General features: G+C 37.5%; 2 protein-coding genes across 3 annotated transcripts in view; one reads left to right on the top strand and one right to left on the bottom strand.

Moving 5' to 3' along the window:
* The first annotated feature begins 2,319 nt into the window (after nt 1–2,319).
* LOC107099226 (dnaJ homolog subfamily A member 4-like) lies at nt 2,320–7,477 on the top strand. Of its 2 annotated transcripts, XM_015397277.1 has the most exons (8): nt 2,320–2,452; nt 2,707–2,848; nt 5,344–5,518; nt 5,613–5,717; nt 5,802–6,029; nt 6,125–6,355; nt 6,441–6,541; nt 6,623–6,844. In XM_015397277.1, the coding sequence occupies exons 2-8, from the start codon at nt 2,717–2,719 to the stop codon at nt 6,836–6,838; spliced, it is 1,188 nt and encodes a 395-aa protein (XP_015252763.1). In that variant the 5' UTR covers nt 2,320–2,452; nt 2,707–2,716; the 3' UTR covers nt 6,839–6,844. The 2 variants fall into 2 exon arrangements, with proteins under 2 accessions (XP_015252763.1, XP_015252764.1); XM_015397278.1 differs by lacking the exon at nt 2,320–2,452 and having other exon boundaries at nt 2,717–2,848; nt 6,623–7,477.
* A 7,056-nt stretch (nt 7,478–14,533) lies between these two features.
* LOC107099225 (switch-associated protein 70-like) overlaps nt 14,534–21,460 on the bottom strand; it is a 37,692-nt gene continuing 30,765 nt past the window's right edge. Inside the window, exons 6-8 of the mRNA XM_015397276.1 lie at nt 21,210–21,318; nt 20,507–20,688; nt 14,534–14,686 (exon numbers count right to left, since the gene is read on the bottom strand). Of these exons, the coding sequence (XP_015252762.1) occupies nt 14,534–14,686; nt 20,507–20,688; nt 21,210–21,318 (444 nt within the window). The remainder of the gene's footprint in view (nt 14,687–20,506; nt 20,689–21,209; nt 21,319–21,460) is intronic.

The following is a 21,460-nucleotide window of genomic DNA, read 5'->3' as shown; positions in this document are numbered from 1 at the left end:
GTCTTATGGCAGTGGGGAAAAAGCTGCTGCAGAAACTGCTGGTCTTGCATTGACCTGTGATTTTTTTTTAATTTTAAGACAACAAAATAAAGCTTTTATTTTGAATTTGAAGATTAAATGTGATTCTTTTTCATTCCTGGACAGCTTCTAGCATGTTTCTGCTGGTATTTTTATGATTCATTGTCGGCAATGTGCTCTAAGTGTCTGCTGAAGGGGCGGGGCCGGGGGCATATCTGCGTAAACTGCGACACTCACACAGACGACCTGGTCTCTGAGCATAAACCAGCCTTATGTCTTTGAGTTTGTAAGGTCTGCTTGTCTTTAAACTAATCCTTAGCTCCTGTTACATATTCTCCTTTAGATTGAAGTGGCTAGGCTAATCCAAACAGTGAGTAATATTGCTAATAAGGAAAATATGTTTTTTAAAATGACCAAATCTGAATTTGAGAGTGCTGTGAATTATATTGGATTACCTTTCACATTATAATTTCAGTCCCAAAACATAATACTCAGTTAACACATTGGATTTTATAGATGAGGATTAAATACAGCATAAAGCATAGGAACACATGCATGTGGGGCCCAAATGGGACATACCAGGGCCCCTGGAAAAAACGTCATGCTCAATTTCTTGGGAAACCAAACTAATTTTGTCCTCATTTTCCAAGGTGTGTTTGTCCAGACGGCTTTCTGATGGGCGTTGGATGGGCCCCACATCAATGTCTTTGTATTTTTTTATGAGAACAGCTCTAGAAAGTTCCAGAAAGAAACAGAATCATATTTTACAAATGCGTACACCGCAAAACATTTTTATCTAAGTAAGTCATTTTTTCTTAAAACAAGTTAATTTTTTTTTATAATTGTGGAGGTAAGTGAGACACTTTGCCAATGGAACAAGACAATTTACATTTAAAATAAGAAAAAAACAATTGCATTGTCTTATTTCAAGGACATATTATCTAATTATCATTTGAAGAGTAAAAATACTCACTCTATTGGCAAATCATCTAAGTAAATGTACTTAATTTAAGATTTTTTTATTTTTTTATTTATTTCTATATTGTTTTTGCAGTGTAGGGAGACATTTCCTGCAGGTGTTCTCTAAAAGCAGCTTTTACGCTATGAGCAGCTGCTGAAATTGGTCACTGGAGTTCATTCACATTATAGGAGAAAAACTGTTGTGCTATATAAACTCTCCCTGCCAAGAAATAGGATTTGAAAATACATTCTCTAATGTAGTATTTAATAATGAACTAACACATGCAATTAACTATTCCTCTTTAATAATTCGATTTCAAACGTGCAAATAGGAAACACTTTTCATATTGGATTACTAATATATGACTTAAACGTTACATTTGAAATTGCAGTTTTTCTTTTTCAGTGACTTCTGGTCTTTATTATAAAGGACAGAAAAATATACAATAACTGAACTTTATTGATCTCACATTGGATAAATTTATCTCTGCATTTAACCTATCCCCTTGGGGAGCAGTGGGCTGCCATTGTGGGGAGCAATCGGGGGTCAAGGGTCACTGCTCAGAGACCCACAGTGGCAGTTTGTGGGAGTGGGGCTCGAAATCAGAACCTCAGGTTTCCAAGCTCTATGCCATAACCCAAGGGTGTAACTTGGTGGGGACACTCTTAGGGTGGAGACTGATGGATCTACAGTAACTTGACACAAACGCTTTCAATAGGGTTTGTATTTTGCAAAAATGAACTCACACACATATTTATTGAATGCTTTCCTAATGTTTAGAACACAAAAAAACAAAATACACAGATATTTATAGACAGACATTAATATATATAAAAAAAAGGATGAAAAGCCGATTCTGATGCCAACTGCAAGATACCATGCCTCCCTAGTATGCACACAATTGGATGTTTTCCCTTTCAGCTACATTAGTGGATATCCTCCTTCAAAAGCAGTCAAATCAGATCAGTATTGAAATTATTGGTGGGGACATGTCAACACCAGTCCTTCAGAAAGTTATGCTTGTGCCCTGACCACTATGCCGCCACTCCCCTACCTCTCTTAGTGCAGCATGACCTATCAGACGTTTCTAAAAACAGATTTCTATAGCTTTTTTCTGCCAAATGTCTTCTTTATGTTATGTAAGAGCAATACTATCCGCCTATCCCCCTCCCCACGCGTGGATGTTGCATAATATTTCTATGTAAGACCTTCACCTACTGCCCCTTATATGAAGAAGGGAATTAGGTCAAGTCATCGGAGAAGGAAGTATGGGAGCGCCGCCCCTATTTTTTTCCTCCGCTCTAGTCTTTTCTAGACTCCCTGCGTAAAGTCTACGACACATCCGGGAGCTTCTGCTCTGAGGGCTCCAGAAACTTCTGCACGCCGCGCGGCTATAAGAGCGAGCCGCGCGCTCCTCCGACAGCTTCACTTCAAAGAGCGCTTCTTCAGGGCGAGAGCGAGGAAACACCGCAAGTAAGTAGGATATCTTCCAGTGCAATTTTATTTAAATATAAAGGGTGCAAGGAAATTAATTTACATCAAGCTGCATAATACACATATTAAATAATATTCTCTAACGTCAGGGTTAATACTTTATAACCCATAAGAGAGCAAATTTTGACTTAAAAATTAAATAATACATACATAAAAAGTTATTTTTATTTATTTTTATGCTAAAATCTGTCGTTAGTCCATTTAATTAATTTAAGCTATTTGTTTTTTTACAGTTGAGTCACTATGGTGCGAGAAACTGGCTACTATGATCTCCTGGGTGTCAGCCCGAAAGCCTCTGCGGACGAAATTAAAAAAGCCTACAGAAAACTCGCACTGAAATACCACCCTGACAAGAACCCCAACGAAGGCGAAAAGGTAAGGAAGAAAACTAAACTGAGAGATTGTTCAAATGTGAGGAAATGTTCACTTAGTGAGCAGCGCGTGCCGGTTTTAAACCGGCTGCCATAAAAAGGAAAGAGGCTGGAAGTTTCTGGAACCATCCACTGCGCTGCTGCTCTGCTATCAACAGGGGGAGATTATAGGCAGAGCAAGCAGGGGTGGAAATATTAGGCTTTAACATCAAATATTACAAATTTTTTTTAATTAATTAGTTTATTTAACATAATCAAACACCTTGCATGATCTATATCCAATTTAAATCTTAAGAAGTTGTGATTTAGTTGATTTCCCTGAATTGTTCCTCAAGCATTTTTTAAGAAAAAAGAAAATCTATATTTCAATTTCAAACAAAAAACTTGTGATTGCATATTTAGGTTTTTGATTGTGTATTTAGCATAATATCGACTGTGTAAGCATGGTAATATAATACTTCCATTCCTATTTTTCCATGTTTTTAGTTATGATCTGATTTGCAGTGGCGCCAGTAAGCAGACAGTGGTACTTTTACTTAGTATGTTAATAACTGTGTATAATTCATTAGACGGTTGGTAAAAAATGCACTCATATAATATGTTTCAAACGGCAATAAAGATCTTAAAAGAACAATGTATTTGAGTATTTTATTTTTTACAATACGACTTGGAATTATGGGTAATCCCGAGCGTTACTCACAATGTGTTAGCGACGATGGATACCAAAAAGAGGTAATTAAGCGGATTTAAAAAAAAAAAGGAAAGAAGAGCTGCTGGAAGAATGGAAAAAACAGATTGCCAGCATTTTTAAAAGCTTCCTTCACAGAGATCTTAAAGGCATCCTGGTTTGTTCTTCTACTTCATATATCGCTTGCTATTAAACTACCACTGACCTCTCTCTGTCATTCACACCTAATGCAGGTCTGCTTATAAGTATTAAAATAAACAGAGATGGCAAAAGTACTCACTTTCCGTACTTGAGTAAAAGTACAGATAGTTGTGTTAAAAAATACTCTGGTAAAAGTGGAAGTACTGATTAAACTTCTTTACTCAAGTAAAAGTAACAAAGTACAGGCTTGTAAATTTACTTAAAGTATAAAAGTAAAAGTAGAAACCACTTTTTTCACGCCGTTGCCTACATTTTAAATGGATGTCTGCCAATAGGACTAGATCTCCTCTGTGTTCATTTTCAATCATCTCGTCGTCCATACTACTATGCTAACGCCACCGCCACCAAGCTGCAATGATTTGCCGCGAATGAATACCGCCGAATCTGTCGATTCATCTTGTAGTGGTGCGTCAAATGCAACGTAGATTCCCATCCAATTAGATTAAATTTGGTAGTGATGACGTGAAAAATAATAATAACTCCATTGAAATGATTCAAAACTAAAGTAACGAGCCAGTTTTTTAAAATGTAAGGAGTAGAAAGTACAGATATTTGTGTAAAAATGTAAGGAGTAGAAGTAAAAAGTCGCCATAAAAGTAAGTAGTAAAGTAAAGTAAAAATATCAGAAAAGTCTACTTGAGTACAGTAACTAAGTATTTGTACTTAGTTACTTCCCATCTCTGGTTGTTTATCAAAAACACTATCACTATATATTACAAACACTATCAAACAGAAATTAAGTTTAGGTGAGTGCTTTTTTTTAAACAACTTTTAAACAAGTATTTGTACTTCGTTACTTCCCATCTCTGAAAATAACCTTAACTATTTGCCACCAAATACATCTAGCTCTTATTTTTACTTTACTGTTCTTATAAAGCAGAAGGAACATGATATGTACTAAAATAAACACAGGTGGACGTTGCTGCTACAGTGAGTGAAGATTGTGACAAGAGGGGGGGTTGTACTTTATATGGGGCCAGATATTGTTGCTTATGGACCTATGTTGTGTCGTATTAGGAATAGATTAAGATTATGACCATCGGACGATTATAAAACCCCTGTGGTTGTTAGAAATTGACAAATATCAATATAAAGTATCCCAAAGAAGAATTGCACCATTTCAAATCCAAAAAAGTCTTCCATGACCCCAGTGCTTCAGGCTCAGTGAAATGAATAGCATCATAAATCCATATCTTTAGTCATTTACATTGAAGAAAGTTGGACCTTGATGCCTGCTAATGTAGCATAATATAGATACACCAAATCAACTCTATGATATGATTTCAAAACATCAAATATCAGACTATAGATTTTTTTCCCCCTCATCCCTAAGTACCTTAAAGTCAGTATGCTGAAAGAAATACTGTATGTTCATACCTTACAACAATCTGACCATTTTTAATAGTCAGTAGGAATATTAAAGAGGATCCTGCAGCAGTAAATTAAAGGTGAATGCTGACAGCAATCTAAGCTTCCAGAAATATAAATGTTGTTTTAAAACTTTAGACTAACATAAAATAGTCAGATTTATTAGATGAGAATTAATTTTATTTAACCTTCATACCTAAAAGTCTAAAAGGCACCTAATGGTTTCTCTTCTGTTCCAACAGTTCAAGGTCATCTCTCAGGCATATGAGGTGCTGTCTGATCCAAAAAAGAGGGACTTGTATGACCAAGGAGGGGAACAAGCTATCAAAGAGGGAGGCATGAGCTCAGGATCTTCGCCAATGGACATATTTGACATGTTCTTTGGAGGTGGAGGCCGAATGCAGAGGGAGAGACGAGGTGAGATGCAATTTCACAGCCTAAGAGCTCGTACCTTGGATGCTGTATGCTGTAAATGTTGGGTTTTAATTTGCATTATCCCCTTGTTCTGCAGGAAAGAATGTTGTCCACCAACTTGCTGTCACGCTGGACGAGATGTACAACGGTTCAACTAGGAAGCTTGGACTTCAGAAGAATGTGATTTGCGAGAAATGTGATGGTGGGTGTTAAATCTTATGAACACGACAAACTTAGTCCAACTTAGCTGGACCGAAAATGAATGTATCTTGGTTTATTTTTAAAGGTTACGGTGGTAAAAAGGGGGCCCTGGAGAAGTGCTCGACCTGCAAAGGCAGAGGAATACAAATCAGAGTGCAACAGCTAGGGCCGGGCATGATCCAGCAGATCCAGAGTATGTGCAGTGACTGTCAGGGCCAGGGGGAGAAGTTCAACTCAAAGGACCGCTGCAAGAACTGCAATGGACAGAAAGTGGAACGCAAGAAGAAAATTCTAGAAGTACACATTGACAAAGGTGAGACGGTCAGACTTAGAATACACAAGAGAAAGGAACATCCAGCCTAATTTAGATGAAGAACCTGTTTAAATCGTAGGTTTCAATTGTTCCAGGTATGAAAGACGGTCAGAAAATAACATTTCATGGTGAGGGCGACCAGGAACCAGGACTAGAACCAGGAGACGTCATCATTGTTCTGGATCAGAGGGAGCACCCGGTTTTCCAGAGACAAGGCAACGACCTGATAATGAAGATGGACATCAAACTGTCAGAAGCCCTTTGTGGCTTCAGAAGAACTGTCCGGACCTTGGATAACAGAACGCTCATTATCAGCACGAATCCAGGTACTGTACCTCTACCTGACCAGCCAGCTTCACCTGCATTGTTGTTGTTGAGTTTATAGCTAAGCTATCTTTTTTCTTTTTACAGGTGAAGTAATCAAGCACAACGCCATCAAATGTGTTCAGAATGAGGGCATGCCAATCCACAGGGATCCCTATGAAAGGGGAATGCTCATCATTCAGTTCCAGGTGAGAGTCTGAACACGAATCATTACAACAATGTTGGCTAAATCTATTCGGCATGTGGCTAATCATAGTATCTCCTCTCAGGTGGAGTTCCCAGAAAACCACTGGCTCCCAGAGCATCTCATGTTCCAGTTGGAAAGACTGCTACCCCCCAGAGAGGATGTGATGATCACAGACGACATGGAGGAGGTGGACCTCTGTGAGGTGGATCTAGGTTCCCAACAGAAACGCTACCAAGGAGAGGCTTATGAGGAGGATGAGGAGGGTCCAAGGAGCGGAGTGCAATGTCAGACACAGTGATCAGAGTATAAGAGTTTAGGTTCCAGTTTCTGTTGACTCAATGCAAAGGACTTTAAAGCATGAGTTGAACCAAAACAGCTGCCAAGGTTTTTTTTTTTTTTTTTTTTTTTTTTTTTGATTTTGACATGGAGAAGTGGTCTTCTGTTGTACAAACTGTATTGTTTTTGTGTGTCCATGATTCTGTATTTAAGATCTATTCTTTTCTTCTGTTTTTCTTTTCTTTGTATGTATATATTTGTGGCCAATGGCTCACTCGTTCTTTGCATTCAGAACCAGAAAGGACGATTTGAATGCTTTCTGTGAAGGTAACCTCAGTTGTAACACATTTTGGGTCTTTTAATAAAGAATAGGAATCTTCAGTTGGAAATTATTTTCCTTTGTTTCTAACAGTTTAATGACACATCTATATATTGATATAATCACAAAACTAGGTGGCTCTCTATCCCAGCTTTGTTTAGATAAAACATTTAAGAAGGAAACGCCTTCAATTCGGACCATTAGCATAGAAAACCTATTATGCTCCCTGAAGATGATCAATAACTCAATCTAAAATGCTTTTATTTTCATATGCCACCTAAAGGAAAAATTGCTTTATTTTAGTTATACTAAAAAATGTGCATGACGTTATTTTTTTTTTAATTGCATACAGAATTAAACATTTAAATTCCAACCATATCTCTGAATCTCTGAGTCAGAGATTGCCAGCATTTTTAAAAGCTTCCTTCACTGAGATCTTAAAGGCATCCTGTTTTTTTGTTTTTTTATCAAATAATGTGAAAGCTGCCTTTTTTATCTCAAAATATAAATTTACATTTTGTGGAAAATAAAACAACTAATGAATTTCAACTTCTTAGTAAACAAAAAATTGTAACAAAAGCAAATTTAATAATCATTAAAGAATAATCTGATTTTTTTGTGTTTTTTAAATTTTGTTGTACTGCCATTTATGAAAAAAGTCCATCTATTTTAAAATATGTCAGTTTGGTTATACTTAGACCACAGTGTTTAAAATTATGCTTTTCATAAAAAGCTGTCATTTTAATGCAGAGCATCTAATTACCAACCATACCTTTAAATTAGATGTACAGTAATACAGTAATTTAATGATTAATGGGAGATTCTGAAGTTAACACCCAACCATGTATGTCAATAGGCGTACTTCGATATCTCAAAGATCATAAAATAAGTTGTAGTCGATCTGCTAATAAAGAAGTTTAATCCATACAAGTTATGGTCAGGACAGATGAGGTCTCTGCCACCCATTCACACTGTTTCCATCAGGTCAATGCTAAGAGGAGCTACAAACAGAGGAGCAGAAACATTTGTTTCCCAAAGTTTTATAGCTTCAACTAATGTTGATATGATTCATTGTCTATAAACTAATCTTTTTAAATTGACATTATTCTAATTCTAAAATAACTGTCCAACACAAACATGATTTAGTCCAAGGCTCATTCAGAATTTGATTAATGATGTCTGGGAGATGATAAACATTCATTTCAAACCTGAATCTATACTGAACTAAAATATTAAGGATTAAAAGTTGCTTTAAAAACTTTAACTGTTGGGCTTTTGTATTTATACTAAATTCAGAATCCAACATGAGTGCTTGAATGCAGGATGTAGAGAAGTAAACACAGGTGATTGTAACTTGTTCTATTAGTGGCACACATGATGCAGAATATTTTATTGTGAACATAATTAGATTGTTTTTAAACGCATAACAAAGAGATAGATATATATTAACAGTCTGTAAAGCTAAAAGTAAAAATTATTTTTAAAAAAGCAAAACAAAACATTGTGGTTCTCTCAACTGGAACTTACCAAAAAGACTGACATATGGAAGAGGATTAGGGCCACTGAAAAAATAAAAAAGCTGTGTGATTTTTAAATTTTATACCAGTATATGACAAAAAAAAGTCAGATTTCTGACTTTAATCTCAGAATTCTGACTTTAATCTTAGAATTCTGACTGAATTCTGACAGCTAACAAATATGTTAGCATCAAGCCATAGCAATGTCTGTTTTAGAGACGAAACTAACTCCCTTGTTTTAATAATAGCATCGCCGGGGACCCCTCGGGCATGTTAAAATAATTCCGTCATTTTCCACCAATGTGTTACTGGCCCTCCCTAACAACTCACATCTTTCTCAGTGAAGTTGAGTGCTCCCACATCTCTTCCTTCATGGTGATCATCTACATTAAGATCCAAAATTCTGAGATTAAAATATCCTGAGAAAAAAGTCAAAAATCTGAGATTAAAGTCAGAATTCTGAGAAAAAAGTCTGAATTCTCAGAAAAAAGTGAGAATTCTGTAGCCTAGTAAACTAGCCCCACCCACCAGTATCCAAAACCATTTTTGCCTGTAAATTAAATTACACATTTAATCTCACATTTATTCTGGTTTATCAGGCTAAGTATTCTGAGATTAAAGTCAGAATTCCGAGATTAAAGTCAGAATTCTCAGAAGAAAGTCAGAATTCTTAGAAAGAAAGTCAGAATTTTGAGATTAAAGCCAATATTCTGTAGCCTAGTAAACTAGCCCCACCCACCAGTGTCCAAAACCATTTTTGCATGTAAATTAAATTACACATTTAATCTCACATTTAGCCTGGTTTATCAGGCTAAGTATTCTGAGATTAAAGTCAGAATTCTATGATTAAAATCAGAATTCTCAGAAGAAAGTCAGAATTCTTAGAAAGAAAGTCAGAATACTGAGATTAAAGCCAGAATTCTGTAGTCTAGTAAACTAGCCCCACCTGCCAGCGGCCAAAACCATTTCTGCCTCACAATTAATCTCATATTTAGTCAGGCTAGGTTTATCAGGCTAAGAATGGTAATCTAATAATGGAATTATTAGATTAAAGTCAGAATTCTCAGAAGAAACTTAGAATTCTTAGAAAAAGTCAGAATTATTAGATTAAAGTCAGAATTCTCAGAAGAAAGTTAGAATTCTTAGAAAAAAGTCAGAATTCTTAGATTAAAGTCAGAATTCTCTAGCCTAGAAAACTAACCCTATGTGTCAGTGGCCAAAACCATTTTTGTCTGCGCATTAAATTAAACATTTGATCTATTTAGTCTGGTTTATCTGGCCAAGAATTCAGAGATCAAAGTCAGAATTACGAGATTAAATTCAGAATGCTGAATTTTTCCCCATATTAAACTGAATTAATATTTTAAAAATCTGTTATTTTTATTCTATTTTTATTTTTAGTGGCCCTAATCCATAGGTGGATCTACTGGGGTGGCATAGGGTGGCATATGCCACCGTAAATGACAGCCTTGCCACCCCTGCTGCCACCCCAGTTGGCTGTAGGGGTGGCGAGGTTTATAAATTATGGATAATTTGAGAATTACGACCGCTAATTTTCAATGTCGGACTGCAGTGAATGCAGCACGAGATGACGCGAGAGCGACTGAGACTGATTAGTTTTGAAAAACCGAATGGGGCAAAGCGAGGGAGCCAGGGGTCATGGGGAGAGGAGACACGGGATGAAACAGGTAAAAACTGATCAACCATCTATTGAGAAATTAAATTATAATGAAAGCACAATGTTGCTAGCATAGCTGCAATGCTGATTTTGAGATGATAAAAATCAGGTTGCAGAACGTTATTTCTCTAACTATGATGTTAGCTAGGCCTGACGTCTAAGGCTCATAAAGACATATTTGCGGTCAACTTTGACAGAAAAGAGACTGTAAAGTTTGGTTGAACTCAAATCAAAACGCACAAAGGCATTGGATCTAAATAAATTTGAGAAGCGTTTTGCTGAGCAACATGGAAATCGCCGCATTCAGCTGTCAACTTTATGTTATGCTCTCTGGTGAGCCTTTACAGGGCTGTTACATTTTGTTTTGGCACCAGAGAAAATCTGATATTTCCTTAACCTGACTTCGCCAGATGGATTTGCTGGATTTGCTCCGCATATCCATCTGGAAACCTTCCGTTGAAGTAATTTTGGGAAGGGGCGAAAATACTGGTTAGCTGATTGACCTATGTTGGTGATAGACGGGCCAAATAAACCAATCAGATCAACGAAGCATATGACGTACTAACAGAGCGACGACGAAGAGGAGCCAATTGATAGATCAAACTCTTGCCGAAACCAGTCGGGAGAAGAGCAAAAACATCTTTTCCTCTGAGAAAGGCCTCCAGAGCAGTGTTTTGAACTTCTTTCAGTGAAGAAATACTCTGTAATTCCGATAAAACTTGCTCGATAGCCACGCTAACGCTAGTTTCATCGGCTGAAGCCGCCATGTTCTGTAGACTGAACTGTGGCGCTTCTCGTTGCGTCACACCTCAACCCGCCTCAAAGCCAACGCTGATTGGACGTTCGTTTGGTGAACGGCTCCAAATTTTCTTTAACGGAGAGACTCCAGACTGATCTGGGAGTGAAACCTTGAAAGCTCGCAAGATCAGGATGGTCTCACGAGGCTAATATTTCCTTTAATAAAACCAAAAGTGTTAAAAGTAAAGTTAAAAATGTAATACTGGTGTAAATCCTTGTTTAATATGAAGCAGTGTTGTTGTTTCTTTTTTTTGTATATATAGTATGAAACTATCCAGAAATGACCTGTATGAACCTACTCACAAAATGTTTGTACTTTTTCAGACTGGAAGCAAAATTTATTTTTTTGTTGCTTCTTTTCAGATTTGTGGAGATTTTGATGTAACATACAGTACGTGCCTTTTTGTTATTTTGTTGATACAGCAGCTCTATCTACAGCATATTTACATGCATGAAATGTCCCTTTCATGTTGCCTTAACTGCTGTATGACAAGTTACTGAGGAACAAATGTGGTAAATGTGTGTTCAGAGTAAACAATACATAGATGTCCAGTACCTTGTTTGGGTGCCTTGACCCTTTTATTTCTACTGTGTATTTATGCTCACTTTAGTACAGCTCAGTCCATAGATCTCTGATGGGTAACTTTTTCTTTTTTATAGTTTCTTCTCTGACAGTCAATCTCACACATCTGTGACTCAGCGCCTGTGTCTTACCTTAATACCTTTCCTGTGTTAATGCCCCTCTAGAAGTAGTGTTATCATTCTTCTATCTCCTATTAGGTGAGATCACATTGTACGATGTATTTCTAATATGAACTGTTTCACATGAAACACTTACTCTACATACTATTCTCACCAAACTGTGATAACTGTGATTAAATTCAGTGTAAACAAATGCCACACGTTGCCACCCCTCAAAAATTCCTGCCCCCCACTCGCCACCCCATAAATATTTTTCTAGATCCGCCCCTGTGCCCGCACTGACGCGGCTCAGTGATTACGTCACATGCAGCGTCGTACGCAGTGCCCTAGTGCCTGTAAATTTAATGGTCCAATTAAGGTAATTTAAAAATAAGGACATTTCCTCACTTTCTAAAAAAAAACCCGGGATGTCCGGGACAGGACGTAAAATACGGATATGTCCCGGGAAATACAGACGTTTGGTCACCCTAGTTTACATGCAAAGTCAATGGTTGACGCGCGTCAAGGCGCAGCAAAAGGTCCTGCAGCGCGTTTTGAGCAGCAGGCGCAGCGCGTCTGAGCAGCTGAAGCGACGCGCCGCAAACGCGCTGCTGCTTGAGATGAAAAAATTGAACTTTTGCTGCTCGACACGCTGCATCACTGATGCAGTGTGTCCACTGATTAAGTTTTCAGGTGGATTTTCCCACTTAAAAACATATTAAAACTACTTTATTCCCACTGATCACAGCAAATATAGCTGCAAGGCAGAGAAAGGATAGAGTAGCTCCGCCCAACGTCAGACCCACTTGCTTACAGCTTTCAACAGTGAGATGAGCAGCTTATGACAGTAAAAGAACATTACAATTTAAAGTGCAGCAATGATCATCATGTAAAAAGTGTAGGAGAAAATGAAAAAGGTTCAGTGCAGTGCAAAATAAATATGGTGCAAAATGCAGTATAACTTTTGCGTCCTATTTAAAAGGATTATAAAAGTTTCAGCCACATATTAAACAACTTTTCATAAAGTTTATAGTTTTTTTTTTTTTTTTGCAAACTGTAATGAAGAGCATTCATTTTATTGCACAAATTAGAATTTTTAAATACCAGATAAACAACAGGGTCAATGTCAGCCTGGATTTGACAGCTAATGCACTGCNTATGAAGGCAAGAAATAAAAGAAAAATGCAATCCAGAAAGGAAACTTTGAAAAATGTCTAAATCAAAGAAAACTTTGACAGTAATTATGCTGCTATTCCTAGATTTTTTCAAATTATTATTATTTTCTTTGCTGTCGTTGGCACAGTTTGTAGCACTGCTGCCTTGTAGCAAGAAGGTTCTGAGTTCGATTTCCGGCACTGGCTCTTTCTGTATGGAGTTTGTATGCTTTCCCTGCGTGGGTTCTCTACAAGTACTGCAGCTTCCTCCCACAGTCCAAAAACATGACTGTTAGGTTAATTGGCTTCTCTAAATTGTTGTTATGGGTGACAGTGTGTGTGCATGGTTGTCTCTCTTTGTGTTCCTCTTTGTTCCCTTTCACCAAAGAGTTGCCTTGTCTCTGCTTGCCACAATATTGGAACAGAATTTACTCCATACAGAAACGGTTCTGACTATTAGGTCAAATTAGCTCAGATTTGCTCATTTCTTAGGCTGGAAATAGAAACTTTAAAATAAAAAAACTGATTTTCAAGTTCCCAAGCAACTGGTAACATCAATACTGATCACGTACAGTTGAGAGTATAGAAATGTATGTACGATGAACTATAAAAAACAGGAGAAATGAAATAGAAAGCAAACAGTGGAGAAGGCCTTCTGAGCAGAAATACACAGATAAACATTTCTGTAGAAAGCCCATCACACAACCACACTGTGCACTCAGTGTTTCATGTTGCTTTCAGAGGAAGCGATGCACCAGATGAAACATTTCGTGCCGTTACATTTACCAGATGTGTATTTCAGTAATGCCTCCATCAAACCCTGCTACATATCACCTGAGCTAGCTTTATATGTTTTTAACTGTTCAAGTATTTTTCCAACATTTTCCTTTTTTTAAAGCTTGCCTGCTGATATACAAGTAAAAACTGAGAATATAAATGAGAAAATAGAACTTAGTCTGATGGGTATGGAATAAAGTTTACTCCATTATTGGAAACAAAACACGCATTTGACTAATTGAAATAAAAAAAACCTGGTGTGTAAATTGACATTAGATAAAAAAATGATTTCGATCATTAATTTCAGTTTTTTTCTACCTTTATTTCAGATTGAGTTTTAAAAATTTCATTCTTTTTCAAATTGCGTTTCCAGATCACATTCTTTTCATTTTTTGGGGGCGGGCTTTCCTCTGCAGTGAGCATTAAAGACACGTTTTTATTGGTCTGCATTGCAACATTTTTTATTGGTCAAGAGCGAGCGAATGTGAGAGGAGAAGGTGATCTGTAAAACACAATTTAAAAAGAATCCAATTTATAAAGCTCAATCTGAGAGAAATTAGAAAAAAATAAAACGTGAAACTATAAAATAGGTAAATAAAAAAAGTTACGATTGAAAACATAGAATTTGAAAAAAAAAATTTGCAAAACTTATACGTATAAATCAAAACAGAAATTTATTCTTAAAACTTATTTTTAAATCAAGTTTTTCAAAGTTTCCCCGTGGGTTGCATTACCTTGAAACCATTTGGTTTTTTTTGCTTGCAAAAATAATGGCGCAAAATTCACACCGTATTTATGCAGCTGATTTGGTGCCGGGAGGCAGAGCTGAATAACGTACCATCTTTTCTCTCTCAAGCTCCACCCTGTAGCGGTCCTGGAGTTCAGTGTGGGTCAAGAGGCGCCTTTTCTCTTCCTCGGCTGCTTTTGCTGCCGCTTCCTCCAGAGCCTGATCAAAGGGAAAATCGCATTAATACAAAAACCAGACATTTGAAAACAAATAATAAAAGCAGAGTTTTAACAGGTATTAATAAAGTTTTACGCAGGAGTCTAAAAAGATGAGGAATAATGTTAGGATAAAAACGTTCAGGTGAAAATATTTGTAAATGAACCATGAAACAGATCCACTTTTATTCTCTTTAGGTATAAAGATGACTCATTCAAAAAGACTTTATCTCAGCATTACACACCAAGAAGAGCATGGTTTCAGCCATTAAATGAATTTAATTTAATCAAGCCTATTTTACCTTAAGACTTAGACTTGACTATGCAGAATGTATACAAAAGAAATCACCTTGCTTACAGCTTTCAACAGTGAAATGAGCAGCTTATGACAGTAAAAGAACATTACAATTTAAAGTGCAGCAATGATCATCATGTAAAAAGTGTAGGAGAAAAAGAAAAAGGTTAAGTGCAGTGCAAAATAAATATGGTGCAAAATGCAGTATAACGTTTGCGTCCTATTTAAAAGGATTATAAAACTTTCAGCCACATATTAACCAACTTTTCATAAAGTTTATAGTTTTTTTCTGCAAACTGTAATGAAGAGCATTCATTTTATTGCACAAATTAGAATTTTAAATACCAGATAAACAACAGGGTCAATGTCAGCCTGGATTTGACAGCTAATGCACTGCATTCAAGAATTCATCTAAATGGTTTAAATAGAAGGAGTTTTTTTAAGTACCGAGCAGCATAAATGTCAGAGCAACATTCTGAGGGTTGAAGCTGTGCAGGTTTTTGAGCTGCAGCATCACACAGGAGTGAACTGCATTAAAGACAGGGAGCTAGCTTTTAGCGACGGCACATTTAGTAACGGGGAGTTTAAAGCCTTCGTGTGTCTATTTGTGTCTGTCTGTGTGCTCCTTGTGCATTCACGCAGCTGACAATGAGAGATGGAGTCCTTCACCTCAACGCTAAGCCTGTCGTGCATTCTCGCACGGTCGTCCCACACAAAGGAAACACTGTTCTCTTGTGAGCGCAACATGTGAAATATTTCAGTGCGACCATTCAGCTCCCTGTTTGTCATCATGATGCTGCTGCCTGCACACTATCCTGCAGTGCACTGAGCTCTCTGAAGTCAGAGGTTAATTTCATGCTTTTCAAAAAGGAAAATCTTGAAACTTTAAACTGTTTGTTAGGCTACTGTTATGTGAAAATTAAATGAGTCTATTTCAATATCCATCAATCAATGTGATTAAGGTCTAAAGTTTAAGTCAGCAGTCTAAATTCAGCTGTAAAGTTGACCAATAATAGCGTTATTATTTATTTTTTTTTACAATTTGCAATGTTTGTTATTTTTCTTAAACAAACATGGAGAGAGATGTCATATTTCCCTAAAACTGCAGAATAAGTGTTGGCTCTTTCATTTGTGGAAAAAACAGCACACATGAAAGATGAGCTGGTACTGACAGGTCTGAATACCAAAAACGGACCCACTCCATCTACTAGGACTGGTTGAGTAATTTTTCTATATCTACTGACTCAGCAATAACACACTGACCAGTGAAGGAAATTAACATCCATTAAAGTTCTGTGTTCGTCCCGATCCGAATGACACGATCACAACAAGCCTTTAGAGCAAACCCAACCTGATTTAAAACATTCTTAAATTACGGCATGCTGTCTGACGACAGTGTCTAACTTCACTTGCACTGCTTGTCCTGCTAATACGGTAAAGCCGTCCAGAGCGTCCGGCCCCAGGCTGCACGTGATACAAATTAGCAATGAGCTGCTGTCAGTCTGGGTTGCTGCTGCTAGCACATTCCATCATATCTTCATTCATTTTAAACTCTAGCCATGATTAGAATAAATATACATTTGGCTATATCATCCTCTTGTGTCCACTCCGTGTTTACAAAATGACAATAAAAGTAGGCTAAGTCCAAGTCTTGAATTGAAGTTTAATAAATATATAATAAGCTAAACACTTTTTTTTAAAGTCCTGCAGTACAAATAATTTAAAGGAGTCAGTGGGAAAAGTAAAAAAAAAAGTCAACTCCGAAGATAAATTTCATTAACTGTAAAGCTGACGTTGTCAGCAAACCAAATGTCTGTGATGCAGCTAAAAGAAAATGGTAAATCACCATCAGTCTGTTGAAGCCAGGGGGGGATTTACCATTAGGCCATACTAGGCAGTTGCCTTACCATACCAAAACATGTATGGTTAATACAACTATTCCTCATTTGTGCACATTAATTGTGTTTTTAATAAAACTCATTTAACTAAAATGCCATCAGAACGCTTAGAATATTAAATGTGTCCATGCCCCCCCCATCAGTGTCCACCACATTGTATCAGTCCATTTGCTGCACATGTTCAGAAAGGTCCAAACAGACAGCAGCAAAACATTTGAAAACAAACGATGTTAAGAGCAGTGTTGCCAACGTAGAGCTTTTGTCGCTATATTTAGCAACTTTTCAGACCCCTCTAATGCTTTTATTTTTAAAAAACTCCTAGTGCCAAATCTAGCGACTTTTTTCTGCAACTGGAGACTTTAGGGACAATATATAAAAGCAGCGAACTCTGCTCTCCAAAGCAAGTAAATTTCAGGTAAGCAGGTCATGGCTTGTCTACAGTGAAAAGAAGGATTGTCTTATTTACTTTTGCCGTCGCCTTTTTGGTAACACAGGAAGGAGAAATCAGCTAAGTGAGCTTAGTGATTGGATCTTTCATTCCTTTTGAGACAGCATGAAAAGTCAGCTGAGTACAAAACATAGAGAGGAAAACAACAAGAAAAGGGAGAAGAAGAGAGGGACAAAAACTAAGAACAAATAATGTGTCATTTCTATTAAAATATTTGTATCTGTATAATCGGTGTGTTTTATGTGTTGTCTTCTCCCCTGCCTGTGTTTGCCTAGGGCCGAACAGTTCCTAAATCCGCCCCTGGTTGAAGCATAAAGCTGGATTCTACTGCAGCCCAACAACAGCGTCCGATTAAAGAAATAAAGAGGATTCTGGTTTAAAAAAGAAAACAGCTTTCTAATAAAGTTGTTCATGAGCTGCAGAATGAGGCTGATCTTTCATTTCTATGTATGAGCTGGCAGAAGTTTCAGGGCAAACCATTCATTTCAGTTTTTAGGTGACCCACTTTGATTGGCTGAAACAATAGTTTGTGTGTCTGAAACCAGCAGTGCGTAGAGCAAAGAGCAGCAGAGATAGCAGGGCACTAAAGATACAGAGCTGTGATTTAACATCTGAGGAATGCTGCTGAATCGATTTCAACTACTGAACCAAAACTGGGCAGCTGTGACCTAGAAGTGCTTGCGGGAAAACTATTTTTCATCTTGGGGCATATGAACCTTGAAGAGGTGAAGAATTTAAAAACAGATTATCAGTAAAATATGTTGTCTTTGCATCACTGGACCATTTGTTTACCACTTGTCCCACAGCTTGGTGTAGGAATGTGAGTCATTCAGCAGGTTTGTTTTGGTTTTTGTGAGCAAAGCATGTTTTATTCTGGGACACATGTCTGCCTTCATGCTTCTATTCACACACTGCTGAAAAAAACAACAAAAAAACCAAAACACTCCAATCCAACCTCAACCCTGACAGACTGGATTTCTATTAACCCTTTGCCCCTCCCACCTTGGAGATCAGATAGATTCTCTAATCCAGTGATTTTACAGGTCTAAACACTCAATGACAACTTCCACTTAAAGAGGGTTTAAGAAAACATGAAACAAGCTCAGATGAAGGTTGTGGTGATGATTTGAGTTGTTGTGGTTGAGGCGGTCTTTGCTCTCCTATGGGGCAGAGAGGAAGTGGGGGAAACAGAGCTGCAACCGAGCTGTAATGTGACTAAGCTTCGGTGCAGCTGCTCTGCATCTTCATCTTTTCTTTTTGATTATCTTGAACAGTTTTAGCATTTCTTAAAACAATGTTAGCACTATTTGCAGAGGCAAAGCAAATCATATATCACTTGTCACCTTGCCTTGGAGGGTAACAAATGTCTTAATACAATAAATTAATAACTTATGAAATAATAGTTGAATGTGCATTTAAATGATCAAAACTGGAAATAAATACGTATTTTTTAATAAATTATTTGTATGGGCCTCAATTAAATATATAAATGATTTCATTTTGAACAAGTTAATATAATTAGGTAATGATTTATTAAACTGTTTAATGTTCTTTCTTTGAACCAAATGTAAAGTGTTTATTCGGTAAAGCAAAGTGTGTTTTTATTCTATTATTTCAAAGAGATCCCAATGAGCTTTACAGGAAGGCTGCTTTCCATATCTTCACCTCTTTCTGTATTAAAATGGGTTAATAAACCATCTCCTTTGTCTCTAGCATATCCATTAGTGTTGCACCGATACCAATATACCAGTAGCTTGATAAAGCCATGATGCCAATTATTTTACATCCAAGTAGTATGCAGTTCTTTTTAAATACACACACTCGTCAATTTCAAACAGATGGTATCGGTATCGGCCAATACTGCACAGCCAGGTATCGGGTATCACTGGCATCCTGTCCGCAAACCAAACCTGATGGCATAACTCAGCCTTAAGAACCAAAATATGAATGAATATATCGATGACTGAGAGAAGAAACCAGGAGTTAGAAACCAAAATCAATCAGAGTTTGAAATTTTGAATATCAAACACTTTTCTACCAGTTACAGCAGTGGCATGCACAGACTTTTTGAAGGGAAAGGACAGAAAGAAAACCAACTGTAGGTCAAAACAGTAGAGGGCACTTTAATAAGTACCCAATGGGAACCAGAGGGTTCCCAGGGGAGACTTTAGTGCAAGCTTTGCTTTCCAAGTGGTCACTTTAGCATATGTTTTGGCACCCAAGGGGTCACTTTAGGAGTCACTTTAGTGTGTGTTTGGCACCCAAGGGTCACTTTAACGTGTGGTTTGGCTCACAAGGGGACACTTTTGCATGGGTTTTGGCCCCTATTGTGACAATTTTGCATGAGTTTTGGCTCCAAAGGGGACATTTGAGTGTGAGTTTTGGCTCGCCTGGGGGACTTTTGCATGAGTTTTGGCTCCAAAAGGGAAACTTTTGTGTGTGTTGTGGCTCCCAACTGGGAACTTTAGTGTGTTTTGAGTTCCAAGAGGGCACTTTTGCATAGGTTTTGGCTCCCAACTGGGAACTTTTGCATGGGTTTTGGCTGCCAAGGCGGACATTTTAGCGTGTTTTGGCTCCAGAGAGGAAAATTTAGCGTGTTTTGGCTCCAAAGGCGGAACTTTTGCATCTGTTTTTTTAACAATTGGGCCAGAAGGGCGGGGAACCACCTATACACTTTGCAAGCCACTGGTTTACAGACTGCTGTTGGTGGACACCTATAGGATAATCAGTTCAAGGGTAAGGCTTTTAGCTGAACAGACTACTAAAAACATCAGCATTTTTCATCATCCTGTATATAACAAAAACTGATAATATAATACTATCACAGTAGGAATCAACTGTCCTGGATGGTGACTGGTAGAGCATTGAAAAAAATTACAGTGAAGACTGAGCGCTGCTGACATCATCTGTCACTTTATCTATACTTCCTTTTTGTTAATTTATGTTGTTTGTTTCTGTTTTTTTTCTGCCTTATATAATGAACCACATTCACTCAGATGTTGCCATGCAGAAATGCAGTGCTGTCATCATGCAAAACTTCTTTATTGAACAACGCACAGTAAATCCTCCCAGATGTTCATTGTTTTCAGATTACCTCTGGATCATGTTTGTTTGGAGATTCTATGAGTCTGATAATCACCCAGATGTGGACTGACTGGACTGAGCTCTATGTTTGATCCCTACCTTCCTCATGTTCTCCAGTTCAAGTTGTTTGGCCTCGTTTGCCGTCTGCAGCTCCTTCATTCTCAACTCCAGCTCCTCCTGCTCGGCCTGCTGCCTGAGCCGCAGATCTCGCCGTTTCTGGCGGGCTTCGTGGTGCGGCGCAGGCCGGCCCTGACGCAGCAGGTTCACACATGTCTGAATGGCTAAAAAGAAAAAAAGCACCTTTATACACTTACTACGCTACAAACAAACATCAATGTACTTTATCTATGTACAGTAAAACTAATACTCTACATCTTGATTCATAAACTATCCTAAACATGGCGGTGGCAGTGTTATTGTGAGGATTAGCGTTTCTTTTACAGAAAAGGGGAAGCTTCTCAAAAATGTTGGAAGATGGATGGAATAGCAAGAACTACAATTATGCATTGAGTATTTTTTTCTCTTAGAATGTCCTAGTCAAAGTCTAGATCTAAATGGAATAGACAATCAAAAGCAATACTCAAAAACTCATGTCCACGGGAATCTTTTCTTCTCATCTGTCACATCAAAACCTAATAAATTACACTGCCATCTGTCAGTGTATTTTATTTTACTAATATGACAAATTTATAAGGGTCTGAATACTTTTCTAGAGGGCTGGACCAACCATTAATTAATTATAGCTATGTTGAGGTGACATACATTTTTTTTTAGATTTCAATAAATATTTCCATCAACTCACCCTGGATCCATTCCTGCTTCTTCTTCTTGTCTGATGCGCTGATTTCAAAGCTTTTTTGAGACGACTTGATGAGGAAGAGGCACTTCTTTCCCTCTTTGTCTTGTAAAGACTGCAGCAGAAAGCAATAATAAGCATAAAAATAAAATCCATGTTTTTAAAATTTCTATATAAGCTGTAGAAATGGAAGAGAACTGGCTCAAGAAGAGCTTAAAAAAGCAAAAGCAACAGGGCAGTAGAAACTGTGTTTTCAT

This window comes from Cyprinodon variegatus, unplaced genomic scaffold (assembly GCF_000732505.1).
Source record: "Cyprinodon variegatus isolate N-32 unplaced genomic scaffold, C_variegatus-1.0 Scaffold849, whole genome shotgun sequence".
Taxonomy (NCBI): domain Eukaryota; kingdom Metazoa; phylum Chordata; class Actinopteri; order Cyprinodontiformes; family Cyprinodontidae; genus Cyprinodon; species Cyprinodon variegatus.
This window is presented reverse-complemented; position numbering and strand designations above follow the sequence as displayed.